Below are 16,050 nucleotides of genomic sequence, written 5' to 3' on the forward strand. Positions count from 1 at the left end.
AAATTGTGCCAATGTTCTTGGTATTTGCCATGGACTGTATACAGTCCATGGCAAATACATATACTGTAAACAATCTGTTTCTTTCGTTACTGCAATATTCTCCTGTAGGTATTTACTCTCGTTTGGCAATTCGAGTGCTATCAGGCTTATCACAGAACTTGGGAGGGAAAGGATGGAAGTTCAGAACTCAGCCAAACTGAACACTTGTGGGCATGAGCTGAGGCATGTTATTTGTACTAGGGAGACCAACCTTCACCAATTCCTGGTTAACGATACCTTCCCACAGCTAAATGTGACCAGGCTGGTGATCAGCATGAGGAGAGGGTGCCATGCACTACTGAGGTCCATAAAACTGTAATATTAATAAACTGTAAAAATGGCCAACGTGTTGTTGCTTCATTGTTACAGTGGAAGAGTGCAATTGTGCAATCCACCAAGCAACTTATAACAAGTGCAAACACCAAAAGGGGAATATTGCAAGGGATTTTGGCCCATTTTTTTGTGGGAGACACTACCCACATGTTTAACTGTGTTGCTTCTTCCACAGGAACATGATCTTTAGAAGTTATACCTCTTTACAAAGATGACTAATCAGGGTTTCCAACTATGAAGAATACACCAACTGTTGTTGTAAGCCATGACAAATTACACAGGCATCAGTACAGATAATACAAAAAGGAAATGGAGAAATTAGAAAATATACAATACAACAGTGATAAAGATCTAAACAAGTAAGTTAGTAAGTTGATTAAGTAAACTGAATAAAAAAAATGTCAACATAGAAACTAAAGATTTTGCATGTTTATCTAGGGTCTCGAAACCTAAATGACTCCTAAAAAGCTTTCTAGCATTTACAAGTGATGTCTTTTTTTTAAATACTTCTTATATAGTGAATTTCTTTCAATCTTATGAAAAATAAAGCGATTTTTGCACTTTTATTTTTTCTTTGAACAGAGTAATACATTTATTACCTGCCATTACAGTTGATGAGGCTCACTTTATTTCTCTTACCAAGAGGATGTTCAGAAATGTCACCTGTCCTGAGTAGTTTAAGTGAGTAGAACATTGCAAACCCAGCTATCTCTGGGTATGTGTCAAATATTGACCTCCAATAAAGTTTTACAGTCATGTAAAGTCCATGGTATTTGCCTATTATGGATATCTCATCTAGCAACGTAGTGACGTAGGGCGTTACGTAGGGAAACGAGACGTCTAACTAAACGTAGTTTCAGTTTCTCAAGTTTTAAGGAAGCGAAGCTAGTCGTCAAATTTTGGGGAAAAACAGCTGGAATCAACATTTCTACCACATATAAGGTGACGCAGCAAAAACACAAACATCTGAGTGTAAGTTAATGCGCATGTAATATTTCCAAGTAAGATACGACAATGTTATTAACTGGTTAGTAAAACTCCTATAAAAAAAAATAACAGCTAATGATGATAGCCATGCAGTAAGTTTATAAACCTTTATAAATGATAAAGGTTTATACACTTTTTGAGCAGTATTGACGTTTGTTATGAAAGCCAGGAAGTTAAACTTGCTATCAAGATAATGTCTGTATAAACTGATTACAACAAAATGTGTAACCAGTATTAAGGTTCTTATACAGTGTGTCGTTTTAACTTCAGATGGCTGGGGAACCTGCAAAACCCGCTGATCTTGACGGTGAATCTAAGGACGGGATGTTGGGGGACGAATTAGACGCCAAACCTGACCGCGGAGGGAGATTCCTACTATTTGGGTAGCGACTTTTCTGTATCTGCATAGATGTGAATACATACAGTATGTGGCAAACTCAAGTAGAATGAGCTACATTTTCTTCTACAGTGTCGTATGGTGCTTTTAATTTAATTATTGCTGACCTATCTTATTATCTAACTCCAGAAGTGATGCAAAACAAGATATTTAAAAAAAAAAAAAACTGTAATGAGGAAGTTATTACATTTCCTATAAGACATGACTCACTTGTTTTTACTACTATAGTCCTGTTCCTCATTCTATACATTTCACTTCCTGGATAATCATTGTTATGTTTAAGTAATACTTTAAAAAGCTTTTTGATTGTCTCCCTGTGAAAATACACCTCTCTCACACAAGACAGACTTCCCCAAAGTTATTCTACATTTGAAAAGAAAAGAAGGAAAAAAAAAACCATATATATGTATGTATGTATAGGTTTTGATGAATTAAGATGACATGAAGGTAACTGATTCCTCAACTAATCAAAACTTTAAAAATAAGTCTTATATTCTCTTTATTTGACATAGCATCCCAGTTGTAGCCTGATTAGTGTAATGGTTTAAGGAGCATAAAACGATATCAAATTTAATTACGGGACTTGGGTCAGCCCTCAGGTGGCTGCTCAGAATTAGCTGCCTACAGTATCTAAAGTCTTTCATATGAGAATTTCATGTATTACAGGGTGCAGAACCTTTACAAAGCAAAGTATCTTTGCTTGTTTTGTATGAAGTAAATCTTCACCATCGACTGAGACAAAGCCCTGTTTGTTCCAGGCTCCCTCACAAGGTGGCACTCTGAACCTTTCAAATAGAGGAGCATTTATTAACAATATTTCTACCACACAAAAGAAAAAGCCTGTGTTCTCAGCCTGGCAATTAAGTTTTGACTCCAACATGTTAGGATCAACATTATTAGTACATTTTGTTTCTTTCATTGCTGGTAAAAAAAAACTTTGTTTGACAAACAATATGAGCAATATACTTAAAAGTATTTGGGTGATTTTACACCTAACTTGTTTGATCTGGACTTTGGGAATTGAACTGAATGAAATATGCTCCACAGTCAGTATTAAACTTTATCTGAGTACCTTTTTTTAAGAGGAAAAGTTAACATTATAAATTACATTGTCACAAAAACTCTCATGTAAATTAAATCCTGATGATCTCTAAAGTTATGCAGTGATGTATGTAGTGAAAATAGATAGTAGTGACTGGACAAAAGTATGTGTAAAGTTCTTCAGTATGTTATGATAATTACAGTATGATGAACTTTGATTTGGACTTTCACCTTTGTACAGACCACACATATCTCAAAGTTTTTTCAGTACAGGGAGGCAGAACCAACCCAGCCGTTAACATGCCAGTGACAGTTGCTGACTTTTGGTTAAATCAGCTTTTAATCCAGGATAGAAATTATTTGTAGGACTGAGTGGTTTCATCTAAAGATTAGAAGATGATATTTTAGAGTAGCGCCACAACCCACAATCTAATTGGCATTTTTTCCTACTGATTCTGATCTAATGTAATCACATAATAAGTTGTGCATCAGTGCCATATGAATCAGTCTGTTTCTTCAGCTCAACTTTAAAGATCCAACTCTTATTTAGTTTGAAAAGTTCTTGTGATTGAAATCTGCTTTAGTCCTCTTGCTGCTGATCTTTGTCAGTCATGTAGTATTCTGTTTTATATAGGTTATACCACCAAGATGTGGTCTAATTTGGTTGGACAGCAGTGTTGTTTACATATCAAATGATGTAGTCTGTACGAATATTGCATCATATGTCAAGGTAAGATCGTCCATCTGTCGTTCCTTGTTAGTCAAAGTGTTTAGCAAAGAGGCAGTTTTTACTTTAGGAACGAACAATGATTTTACCTGTATGTCGTCTTGTGCATTTAGCTGACATGTAAAGGATCTGGCCCTTACAGTATGTATGTCTGTAGAGCTGGAATCTTTGCCTGTCAGCAGCGAAGCAACTTGTTGCCCTGTCTGACCTCAGCAGGGAGTGAGGCACAGGGGCCATGTGTGAATAGGTTTTTAGAAAACACTGGTTTGATGGCAAGGCTGCTGACTCAGGGAGCTTGCTGTGCGCTGTCCCTGTCCTCAGCAGCCTCTGGCCCAGTCAGGTCTCCATCCAGTACAGAGAGCATGTCAGTATCCTAGCACACTACTGAAAAAATAAGCTGCCAGGTCTGGAGAATCTTACTTTTTTTGTGGGGAAAAAAGAAGCAAGACAGAACCAAAGCATTTCAGATGCAGAGTGGCGTAGCGCTTAATGACCAACCCAGGTAAGATAGACTATAGCTTCCTATTCCTCTTGACTGTCCTGCTGCTGCCCAGCCCACAGTAAAACAGGGCTTCAGCTCTTTGCCCACCCCTGTGCAATTGTTTAGTGCAGTTTGTTGGCACACTTTAGAGGTGGGAGGGGGGGCTTCAAATGTTCTGGATCACATGTTTAATAGACTATGGCTGGACTGCCTTGTCAGTGTATGTGCATTAGAGAGTTTCTGTGGACTGCTGCGTATTGTTCTGGCGCTTGAGTAACCGAATGACTGGGCTCTTCTGGAACAGGCTGGGATTTTTTTGAGCTCTCAATGAGCCATTGGCTTAGTGATCTGGAGGGATCTTTTAAAGAATGGAAATGTGACAGGTCTGTTGGAATGGCCACTGGTAGTAGATTTCCTCTCGCTCATTGAAGTGGTTATGATTTTTTGATATCTGCGCCAACTAAAACATAGTTCTAGTTTCTTCTTTAACCCGACATTGAATTTCTACATCAAAGTTTGGGTATTACATTAATGCCTTTTTTTTAAATGTATGTCGGCTTTGGTTTCTAAGTTAAGTGGCTCAGATGGTTTTTAGTTTCACGTGTGCTTCATGTTTTGGAAGTCTTTCCATTTGGTTGGGAAAGCTTTCAACCTGAGAAATGTAAAATGAATCAAGGACATTTCCTAGACAACGCTTCACTTGCAAGATGCTATGATATATGGTAAGAGTCAACTTCATGGAAGTTTTGTGTGAGTTATCAACTTTATTTAAAATAAGTATATATATTTTTTTCTTTCTTATTTTCTTTTTTAACTTGACATCAAAGTGGGTCAGGATGGCAGTTTTTACCAAAGTTGTAGTGGTGCTTAACTTTTCTTTGTGACTCTGTTAGTAAGAAGAATAAGGATGGACAGACACGGGAGCAGGACTACTCTTCTGAAAGCCATTACAGAATTGTTTCACCAACATTCCAGTATAAGATGAGCCACCAGCGAGTGGGGAAGTGCATCATCATCAACAACAAAAACTTTGATGATAAGACAGGTATAGCAAACATACACACCATGTTTTTAACACATTATAAACCATTTTTAAATTTATCTCAGTGTTAGTACAGTGAGACTGTACTTTAAGTATACTGTCTTGGCAGGGATGAATGTACGCAACGGCACAGACCGAGACGCAGGTGAGCTGTTCAAGTGCTTCAAGAGCCTGGGCTTTGATGTTTTCATCTATAATGACCAGACATGTGAGAAGATGGAGCGTCTTCTCAGAGAGGGTGAGTAGTGCCGTCCAGTTGTTTCATGATTGTGACTAAGCTACAATTTTTTTTTTCTTTTATGGAGGAGACATTTTTTTTAATGTAATTACATAATTTGAATTGAGTAGCTTTTAAATGTAGTTAAGCATTTGGAACTTTTCTATTTTTAAGATAATGGCACAGTGAATTAGGACTGTCAGATAAAATTGTTCATACCTAAGTATAATATACAATTTAAATATAATTTGATATATATATTTTATATATATATATATATATATATATATATATATATATATATATATATATATATATATACACTTAAAGTAAATTTATTCTTTTGCTTCTGCACTGAATGGAGTGGAGTTTTTTTATAGGCAGTTACTGCCACTGACTCCAGTTCAGCACTATCAAGCTGAGGGGAAAATATTCACCCAAATGAGCACGGCCTACTTTGTCGAACTGTGACTTGTTTATCTTAAAATAAATAACAAATCCACACATACTGATGGGCATTATGGCTCTCATTTTTGTAAATGAGCTGTGTGGATGTAATGAGTAAAAACATAGTTTTACTGTTCACATATATGTGTGTCATAGGAAAAATACCAAAGCATCATTTTGGCCAATTTTGACAGAGAAGATTTTTTTATGGGATATCCATGTCTGAAAAAAATAGTCTGATAATAAATTTACTTCACTCTGTAATGAAGTTGGTTCTCTGTAGTTGATAAATATTAATTCTGATATCTATATATCAAGTTCACGGCCACAAGTTTAACCCCAAGTTGAGACAGCAGAGGGTGCCAGTGTAAAACTGTTCACTTGAATTCTATCCATGTTGGTGCCTTTAGGCTAATTGAAATAATTAGTCACACTGACCTGAATTACAATAATAAAATCAGCTGAAGTAGACTGTTCTGATTTTTGACCAACTGTCTAGATGCTAACTCTAGTAGAAGATATATTTCTCTATGGTTAGTACTGTGGCAGGGGTCAGCGCTGTTGCTTCAAAGCAAGAAGTTTCCTTTGAGTGGAGTGGAGTTTGTATTTTTACCCTGTGCCTGTGTGGGTTTCCTCTGGGTACTCTTGCTTCCTCCCACAGTCCAAAAATATGCATGTTATGGTTAATTAGCGATTATATATTAACTGTAGGTGTGAATGTGCGTCTGTCTTAGTGTTAGCCCCATGATAGACTTGCCATCAGTTCAGGAGCATCAATGGCAACCCTAAGCAGTAAAACATAGTTGTGAAAACAATTGGTAGAGCTAAATCAACTCTATACTACAGTATTACGCTGAAGAGTCGTTTGTAGAGGCCTAAATGGAGCTAAGAGTTCAGTGGTTTTTTTTTGTTTATGAATCAGCCTCAGAGGAAGACCACAGTGACAGCTCGTGTTTCGCCTGCATCCTGCTAAGTCACGGTGAAGAGGGCATGATCTACGGCACAGACGGGGCCATGCCCATCAAGACCATGACCTCGCTGTTCAGGGGAGACATGTGCAAAAGCTTAGTGGGAAAGCCAAAACTCTTCTTCATCCAGGTAAGACTTTTATGTTTTAACAGTTATGTTGAAAATGTAGTTGGTGTAACACTAGTGTTATAATTTTTAATCTTATGTAGACCTTCGCTGTTCTTGACCCAGTGAATAAGTTAGGTGTTTAATGAAAAGAGTATTTACATCTCTTGTTAGTGTTTAGCAGCTCCCCACATCCCAGCTTTTAAAAACAGCCAATTATTTAATTGCTTTATTGGCCATTGTTGATGAAGATATTCAGGATCACGTTGAAATGTTATTTTATTTACTTCACCAGGCTTGTCGGGGTTCTGAATTTGATGATGGTATTCAGACGGATTCGGGTCCACCAAACGATACCCTGGAGGCAGATGCCAATCCAAGACACAAGATCCCCGTCGAGGCTGATTTCCTCTTTGCGTACTCCACTGTGCCAGGTAAACCATATTTTGTGTCCAAATACACAAAAACTTGAAACTTTACGTTTTGAGTTTCGGTGAGTTATCTGTTCAGGTGTATTGATGACTCATCGTGTTTTTTTAGGATATTACTCATGGAGGAACCCTGGACGTGGTTCCTGGTTTGTCCAGGCACTCTGCAATGTCCTGAATGAGTTTGGCAAGCAGCTGGAGATAATGCAGATCCTGACACGGGTCAACTACATGGTGGCCACCAGTTTTGAGTCCTGGTCTGAGGACCCACGCTTCAGTGAGAAGAAGCAGATTCCCTGTGTGGTCTCTATGCTGACAAAAGAACTATATTTCAACTGACTGCCCACCTGTACTGTTTAACAAAGACTTACTGACCAGACTGACTTGACAGATTGTTTCACTTTGTGACTTAGCAGTCAAAGCATTCAGGGATGATTCAGGCCCGGCAGGACACTGCACATTCAGAGCACAGATGACGTTTCTGCATCTGTAGTTGGGCCTGTGATGACACAAATTACAGTGGCACTCTGCGTTCATGTGTTGATGGTGAAACCTCTTTTTCAGGTTCCTTCTCTTCAGAAAAATGCGTCACATTTGATCTGATCTTTGTTGACAGGAGTTGTAAAATATACATGTTGTTCTACCAGCCCATGAAATTTGCTGCCAGTTTTTGTGGGTTTGGGGACTCATATCTGAATATGTGTCTCTCCATTTTCCAGTTCTTGAAAGATATTTTAAAAAGAGACTTAGCCAGGTGGATTAGGCAAAAAAAAGGGGGTAAGAAGCACAAAGTCAGATCAACCTTTAATTCTTTATATCCAGACACTTACATTATGTACAAATACTCAATACAGTCACCAGGACAGCAGCAGTGCGTCTACCACTGTCTCTTCAAATTCCCATTTACATTAGTTACAATTAAATGATGGTTTAATAGCTAAGATCAACCTGTTTTACATCTGCCCGAGTCGCATTAGAAGCTTGTCAGTCAGGACATTACATGTTATATAATAGAAACAAAATACATAAGAATATAGATTTTAATGAAACATTACAGTAGAACAGTTATAACGACCAGAAACATGGAGGTTCTCATCTATTAACATTTGGAGTAATGAAAGGGAAGAAGCCAGAGCTTTTGCTCCATACTTACATCTAAAGAGTTCTGTGTTGCAGCAGAAATGGACACAAACAGATTAACAGTAGCAGATTAATTTATAGGTTACCCCCCCCCCCAGGCAACAGATGGACAAAGAAAAAACAAAAACTACAAAACAACACAATCCAGTGTTAACCCTTACAGCTTTCTTAATTATTTTCTTGATACTTTTCTGGGAGGTTTTCCACCATTACATACAGCTGTCTACTTTCTGTTCATGATCAAGCCAGGTGTGAATTGAGGTAGAGAAACTCCTTTAACAGAATCTGTCCAGTGAACTGTCTAGTGCTTACTGTGCATTATTGCATAGCAAAATGAATTGGAAACTTGGTGAGAGTAACCTTTGAAAAAGCTACAATGGATTTATATTATCATTCAGATTTATCCAATATCTTTAAGCAACTGAATGAGTCAACACTCCATGTGTAATTAATGGTTTCAGAAAGGGAGAAATATCTGGAAAATGTGTCGGAGCATTTTCAGCTATCTGTGTTTCAGCTGTTGAATGTAAAAAAAAGAAAAAGACAACACTTTTCCAAGTAGAAAATGACTCAGCACAATGCCAAAGGCTCAGCGTCTCAGCTTTCCTAGCAAGTTAAAGTTAGTAGTAGCATCATGGCATCCTCAGGATCTTTAATGTCCCATCAAATGGGTAAATGTCATGTTAAATAATCTCATATCCGTAGTGGCAAGGAAGGCGTGATCTTTTGCTGTGTAGTGATTTGTTCTATGAGACTTTGAGTCTAGCACATAGCAAAGATCATTTGCAGTTTTGCTGGGATTCCCAGTGTTCACTTGCATGTCCAAGCACAAATAAGTGAACTTAATATAACTGCATATGGTCAAAACTGTGCACTTATTTATTAACCTGGGTCCAAGTTTTCAGTTCAATGAATTTCCCCTCCCCCCCCCCTTTTTTTTATTTGTAAGGCATTCTTCTTTATTAGCATGGCAAAATTATTAAACACATAACTTCGGAAAATTAAGATAAACTTGGGAAATATCATAGTGTAAAACTGAACCGGGGCCCAAAGCACAAATGCAGCATCATTTTACTGTATATTAGTGTTGTACATTGTCTTCACTTCCATTACACTGTAGTTAACAGGTGACAAGCAGTGTGTTGCTATTTTTACTTTAAAATTGAATTTTGCTGTAAGAATATTTAAAAACCTAAATCATCAAAAAATAATTTCTATATTATTTTTAAGCACACAGTGCACTTTGACAAGTTGTTAAACCCAATATTTGCATAACTTGATAAATTGATAATATTGAGATGCATGGTAAAATTAAAACACACACACACACACATGCATGCATATATATATATATGCATAAACATTTGCTGACTGTTATTACAACATAGATAAAGTTTATTTCTGCAGATATAGTGTTTTATTGTTCCAAAGTCTGTTCATCATAGAGGCAGCTATTACTGGCAGTGACAAGTCTGAACTTACACAATCCACATGTCCACAATATGCACTCTCACTGTTTTTCATTATTCACATAATTGCATGTGTCAGTAACTTGGGAGATGAAAAAAATCCTCAATATCTTTATTATTTTGCTTTCCTCTTTTTATGGCTTGTATATTTATCAGTCATTTTAATTTAATTTGAAAGCATAGATAGATGCCAGGTGTGTGATTAGTACTGGCACCCCAGTTCTTGTCTAATGCAGCCATGACACTTGAATCCTCTTGACACGTGGATCTCTGGTCAGTGATGTGGTGCCCAACCTCCGCTGAAAGAAATGTTTGCGCCACTTGTTTTGGAATTGAATTGAAGGAGGGAAAAACCTTTTTAAAGGTAAAAATTGTTAATGCTTTCCGGTGTTAAATGCTGTTGTCCTCAGGAAGATATTAGGAAAGATTTTTTAAAAATGCCTGAATTTGATAAAAAATTATAATCTGGCCCATTAAAAAAAAAAAAAGATTTGGGGCAAGTATTTGTTTAAATAACTTCAAATAATGAATGCCTATGTAAACATTTTCCTGTATTAAACTTGACAAATTTATTAAATGAAGTGTGTGATGTTTTTCTTGATATGTAATTCAAAACCAGTTTTAAGCGACTCAATTTAGATCAATTACCTGGTTAAAATATCCCTGAGTTAAACTCACTCTTCTGGCAGGAATTACTGTTTCAAATATTAAAGCTTTTAGTTTTGTGTTCACATTTAATTAACCATATTTTTTTCTTAATTTATTTTAAGGTCAACAAATCCAACAAAGCAAAAAAAAAACAAAAAAACAATCTCATCAAATGTTTAATTTCTGTTAGCAAATATCTGTTTCTATTCCAGCTGCACTGGATAATGTGTACCTTTATTAAAGTATCTCACATAAAAATGCATTAATAATGCACCAGTAGTGCAGCAATACACAGTTGATAGATGCCAACATATACTGTTTACCTAGGTTTGACTAAAACTAAGTAAAAACTAAAATCTGTAGCTGTTTCATGAAAATGTAGTATGGCTGTATATCACTATAGTAGATAAACTGATTTAACTCTTCAGACTTTATTATTAATTTTGACTTTATCTTTTTAATTCAATTTGACATAGAGCATTCTGCATTTACAAAAGTAATACTAAAGGAAGTTATTTTCTTCCTGATGTTTTAAAAAAATCATTACACCCAATAAAACCATTTCCTGACTTGCCTAAAGCATTTTGTTTGTAGCATAACTTTTCCTTCTTGATGACATAACCAAAAGAATATGTTTTTATATGGACACAGCTCAGTAAAATAGCAATTGCTTTGCATTTCATCGTTTTGAATCAATTAGCTGATCGGTCCACTTTTTTACAGTGGGTCCATGAAGAAACAGCAGCCAGAAGGTGACAAGTTAGTCATCAGCAATGGGCATTGTAAAAAAAAATAAATAAAAAAAAGTACTTGCACCTGTTTGATGGAATTATGGACCTGTGAATGTGCCAAATGTGCTCTTTAACCTATAAAGACTAAAGCTTGTCTCCCTTAAAAGATGTATAAACAATTATTTTTTAATAATGGTAAATATAAAAGCACACCTATGTCAAATGAGGCACCAGGTGTTGGATTAAAAGTGTGAATAAAATGTGAAAACAAAAAACAGAAACCATCACACATTGCAGGGCTTGGCTTCCATCAAGGTGACATTTTGAGCAAACTCGTTCCTTATCAGATGTCACCTTCCTGCAATAAAGCAGTCACACGTTGAGCCCTGCAGTGTGCAAGTTAATGCCCCCACCCGCCCAGTTTTAGCTATTTTCAAACTAGACTTGATGCCTGTCATTTCAACGCCAAGTTTCCATTATTTTTCTACGTTTTCTGCTTTACTCATTAGTAAAAACAGGCTCAACTTTGACAAAATAAAAACAACCACTTAAGTCTGGTGTGTTCAATGTATAGAAAGCCTCAATGACTTGAAATAAACTACATGATGTGTAGATCTAAAATAGATATGCCGTAAAAATTCCTTTAAACAAATTTAGACCAGCCTGACATGCACAGTATTCTGAGCTCAGGCTGTGTCACAGGTTAAAAATGTTAGATCAAGCAGCTGATGCGCATGCCCCTGGCACAAAACATTCTTAACCACCTCCTCCTCCTCACAGAACAGGAGCTGATCGGCTGGCGTCACAAATTTTAAGGGAATTCCAGTTTGTGCCTTCATTGTCATGACCAGGACACAATGCCTGATGTAGGGTGTCAGTAAAGGTCCCAGCACAGAAACAGTGGAGGGGCGTCATTGTGTCAGCTCCTACAAAGCTCACCAGACCCCCTGGGAAGCTGCAGAAAATCCCGATTCGAGTGAACTGTCTTCCTGCCAGCTCAGGCAACTCATGCTGAACACCACCATGCCACGCTGTGTAATCTCCATTAAAGTATTCCACACACCATGACTCTTTGCCTCGGCCCAGCCAGCAGTCCTCTTCGCGGCCCTGGCGCGGGATGCTCGGGTAGGTAAGCCCCAGCTCCCAGTAGGTCTTTCCACTCACCTCCACCTCCCAGTAGTGGCGGCCCTCACTGAAGCCCTCCTGACTGATAACATTTAAGGTGTTGTCAAAGCGGGAGGCATTCTCTGGGACCTCCTGCCATGTGTCTGTGTATGTGGCTGAGTCACCCTGGGGTGAGATGATCAGCTTGGGGTGTGCAGTGTCTGCATCAAGAACAACATCTGAAGCATCTGTGGGAAAGCAAACAAATGGCAGCACAGATAATATTTGACATTGTCCACACATGTTCACGCTCATGACACTTTTCCTCCTGTGTCCTGAGCTCATTCACAGAATCTACCTGCCTGTCTGGGGGAACTCACAGCTCTGAAACAGCTTCTTGGTGACAGGGACTTGGGATCTGATGAACAGCAGCAGATTGATGGTAAGACACAGCAGCTGGTCATTCTTGAAATCATCCACCTGAATCAGGTCAGGGTCAGTCAGTTTAAGTGTCTCAGAGATCCTGATTTAGACAGTTAGAAATTCAGTTTAGTTAGACTTTGAATAATGAAACAGTCTGATTTTAAGCTGTTTCACGTGTGAGAACATTTTATGAGAATGCTGGGAAAAAAAACAAAATGATTTCCTATAGACTTCCAGGTTGTATCAAGAATCTGGGTCATGACGTTGAGGAATGGATTGTTTTGATAGATAAGGAAGTATTGCATCCATTTTCGGTAAGTGAAAACAGACTGCTACCTGTAAATTATAAATGCTACAGGTATTTCCAACCCATCAAAGGGATACTTTAAAAAAGAAAAACAAAAATTGCTTTTGCAATGAGCCGTTTTTTTAAGAATCTTACCTTTTGTCTCTTTCTGAACTCTGCTAAAAGAAACAAATAGCAAAATGGCATACAGTGTTAGAGACTGTTACACCATAGAGACAATTACAATTCAAAGCCTAACCTTTGTGTTTACCTGAATGTCAGCTTCCTGTGTTTTCACCTCAGCACTGATGGTTGCCAGTTTCTGATCCAGTTCCTGAGTGAGGTGGTAGCAGTCTTCTATCTTCTCCTCCACCAGCTTCTCTGCTGCCTCGTGCTCCGTGTCCAGTTGGGTCAGTGTGATCCGAAGGTCCTCGTCTAACACTCGCTTCATGTCCTCATACTTCTTCCTGATCTTCTCTTTCATCGTGTCCGTCTTTTTCTGATTTTTAAGTAGCACGACAGGTGAGAATGTGAGTTGTAACTTTTAGACTGATTAATAGCTGGGGAACATAAAAATGTGTTGCTATATCTGTGTCTCTGAATGTTGTTTGGCAAAAGGAGGTCTTGTTTCCTCCACTGAAAAGTACAATAATGCAAAATAATACAATTTTATTGCAGAAAACAAACAAACAAGAAAAGGATGAATAAAAATCAGCAAATATTTACACCTGAAAAGCTGGGATGTGCTTTATAAATTAAGATTAATAGCAACGCAGATTAATTTGTCTTCTGCAAGACCATGCAATAAATTTACCAATTGTTTCATCTCTAGCATACCTTGTCAGACTGGCCCATGAGCAACAAGATTTATCTATGGAGCAGCACACAATGAAATAAACTAAAACAAGCTCTTTTCGTTCACTTTGCTTATGAAAGTGCATTACAGATGGCGAGCTAGGATGACTACAAAGGCAAAGAAAAAATCAGAATACATAACTTATTTAACCTTCAATTGATTGTGCCACAACACAAGGACACATGCTCCACTTTAAAGATAAAGGCAATAAGAAGAGCTGAAGTAAAGTAAGAAAATAAAACGATTAAGCAACTATCATCAGGTTAGGCTTTGTGATTTTGGAATATGACAGCAGACTTTAGACTTGTTTTAGATTCTAGTGTACACAGACAAACGCTGATATTTCTTGATCTACCATACAAAACTATAACTCTTTTCACTTCACTTACAGTCAAAGTTTGCATGCACCCACAGCATTTATAATTTTCTAAGAGTTTATTCTTATGTTGCAGGCAAACAATGAGATGAATGAAAAAAGAGATATAGATTTTTTTAATTGTTCGACACTGTGATTTACATCAAACTGTACTTTAGACTTACTGTTAACTCCACTTGTTTAGCTGCCAATTTCTTCATTCTGTACGTGATGGCATCTCTTTGTCTCTGCAGGTGCTGCTGATATTTGAGTAGCATTTCCTTTTAACACCCACAAACAGACAAACATGAAGAAAATATAAGAAAGAGCTCAAGACGTGCAGGCAAATAGAAAACTAAGAGTGAACATTTTCATTGAAGCCCCTTGTTCAAGAGTAAACACACTGGAAATGCTTACGCCTTTTGTGGCCTTTCCACCGACCTCACTATACATTTTCTTTCCAGAAGTGCAGATAAAACTCCTCTCGCAATTGACTGTACAGCCACAAGAGCTTTTATAAGCCTGCCACTGAAGTGAAGGTTTGGTTGTCAGGAAGGGGGTGGGGGAGAAGAGGGGAAATATCTGCCATGCACTCTCCTGGTGCTGCTGCCAGCATGTGTCTGAGTTTATTGTGGAGACCATGAATCTAAACTTTGAAGACAAGAGGGAGTAAGCAATACTGCAGACGGACAAGGACAAACAGATGGGGGAAATTGTCAGACTTGCAGAAAAATGACTCCATGTCCTACTAAACACCAAGCCCATAAGAGCTCTATTAATATTAGCATGACACTGAACTCGATGTATGTGACCTACATGCACACGTGAAGGAGCATTGGACGTTTTTGAGACACAGATGGTGCTTTGTGGGTCATTTGCAATCTAAAATCTTGGGGTTTTTTTCATATCTACATCAAGTGTGCATGTGAGTATCCTCACCCTCTGAGAAATAAATCAGTCCTGAGGATTCCTTTATAAAAATACTTGCCATGACCCGCAATGTTTTACCTACGCAAGTAGCCCATGCACATACAGAGACATCAGATGCACTGAAAGCAGTGGACTCCCTTAATGATGTCAGATTTCCGTCATACTAACGTCATGGCACATACACAGAATACTCATCAAATCTGGCAGTTCAGAGTCTGACTGATCCATCTTCTCCTGGCATATTGCATATTTGTAATCAGAGGGCATGGAAGCAATGGGACAGCACAGCAGGGTCCCATAGCTCCATCTGAGTCTCTCACTGGCTTTAATTACAGTGACTGACAGGTCATTTTACAAAGGTAATTTATTAATCAAAGAAGGCCCAAACAGATGCTGTGGAGAAATTAACAATTTCATTTTACTCAGTCTATATCAGTTGGTTTTAACTTTTCCAGAGTCTTACTATCAAATTTAACTCTGAAAACAGTTCATAATAATCATATAATCATAATCATAATAATCATAATCAATAATCATAAACATATCAACATGTAAATTCACCAGTGTTAAAAAGTTAATAACATCCTTCTTTTTATTCTCCAAAATCTTTTGAATGTTAAATTTAAGATAACATATTGTCACATACTGCAGGTGTCATGGATGCTTCTTTGTTTTTTAAGATGCTTTGGGAAACCAAGAAAGGTGCACCTTACATACATGTGGATTTACAGTCATCCATTTTCCCTGTTAAAAAGTCCAAAACCTAGCATTTCCCATAACATAGATCTTAAGTTACTCTTACTGGCATTCTGCAGTTTAACAACAAAGCATGTAGACCTAAAAAAAAAAAAAGACCTGAATAATGTAACCAGAAACTCCAGTTTTGTCATCTAGT

The 16,050-nt window shown here is 37.6% G+C and overlaps 2 protein-coding genes across 3 annotated transcripts; one reads left to right on the forward strand and one right to left on the reverse strand.

Annotated features, from left to right (window-relative positions):
- Positions 1-1,210: 1,210 nt before the first annotated feature.
- Positions 1,211-10,381, forward strand: casp7 (caspase 7, apoptosis-related cysteine peptidase). 2 transcript variants are annotated; one of them, XM_041974388.1, is made up of 7 exons: positions 1,211-1,344; positions 1,630-1,742; positions 4,899-5,050; positions 5,157-5,285; positions 6,634-6,809; positions 7,081-7,219; positions 7,326-10,381. In XM_041974388.1, the coding sequence occupies exons 2-7, from the start codon at positions 1,630-1,632 to the stop codon at positions 7,550-7,552; spliced, it is 936 nt and encodes a 311-aa protein (XP_041830322.1). In that variant the 5' UTR covers positions 1,211-1,344; the 3' UTR covers positions 7,553-10,381. The 2 variants fall into 2 exon arrangements, with proteins under 2 accessions (XP_041830322.1, XP_041830323.1); XM_041974389.1 differs by having other exon boundaries at positions 1,211-1,314.
- Positions 10,382-11,689: 1,308 nt separating this feature from the next.
- si:ch211-28p3.4 (E3 ubiquitin-protein ligase TRIM21) lies at positions 11,690-14,737 on the reverse strand. The gene is given in 5 exon segments (XM_041974681.1): positions 11,690-12,553; positions 12,686-12,863; positions 13,286-13,513; positions 14,411-14,506; positions 14,643-14,737. Coding segments are annotated over 5 exon segments (1,116 nt in total). The 5' UTR covers positions 14,679-14,737; the 3' UTR covers positions 11,690-11,975.
- Positions 14,738-16,050: the final 1,313 nt, after the last annotated feature.

This window comes from Melanotaenia boesemani, chromosome 21, assembly GCF_017639745.1.
Source record: "Melanotaenia boesemani isolate fMelBoe1 chromosome 21, fMelBoe1.pri, whole genome shotgun sequence".
NCBI lineage: Eukaryota > Metazoa > Chordata > Actinopteri > Atheriniformes > Melanotaeniidae > Melanotaenia > Melanotaenia boesemani.

What these genes read in the sequence shown, in the direction of transcription:
- casp7 (XM_041974388.1), top strand. Translation starts at nt 1,630, where the DNA reads ATGGCTGGGGAACCTGCAAAACCCGCTGATCTTGACGGTGAATCTAAG. An exon ending in CAAAACTCTTCTTCATCCAG is followed by an intron (nt 6,810 to 7,080) that starts GTAAGACTTTTA and finishes TTACTTCACCAG; the next exon opens with GCTTGTCGGGGTTCTGAATT. An exon ending in TGCGTACTCCACTGTGCCAG is followed by an intron (nt 7,220 to 7,325) that starts GTAAACCATATT and finishes GTGTTTTTTTAG; the next exon opens with GATATTACTCATGGAGGAAC.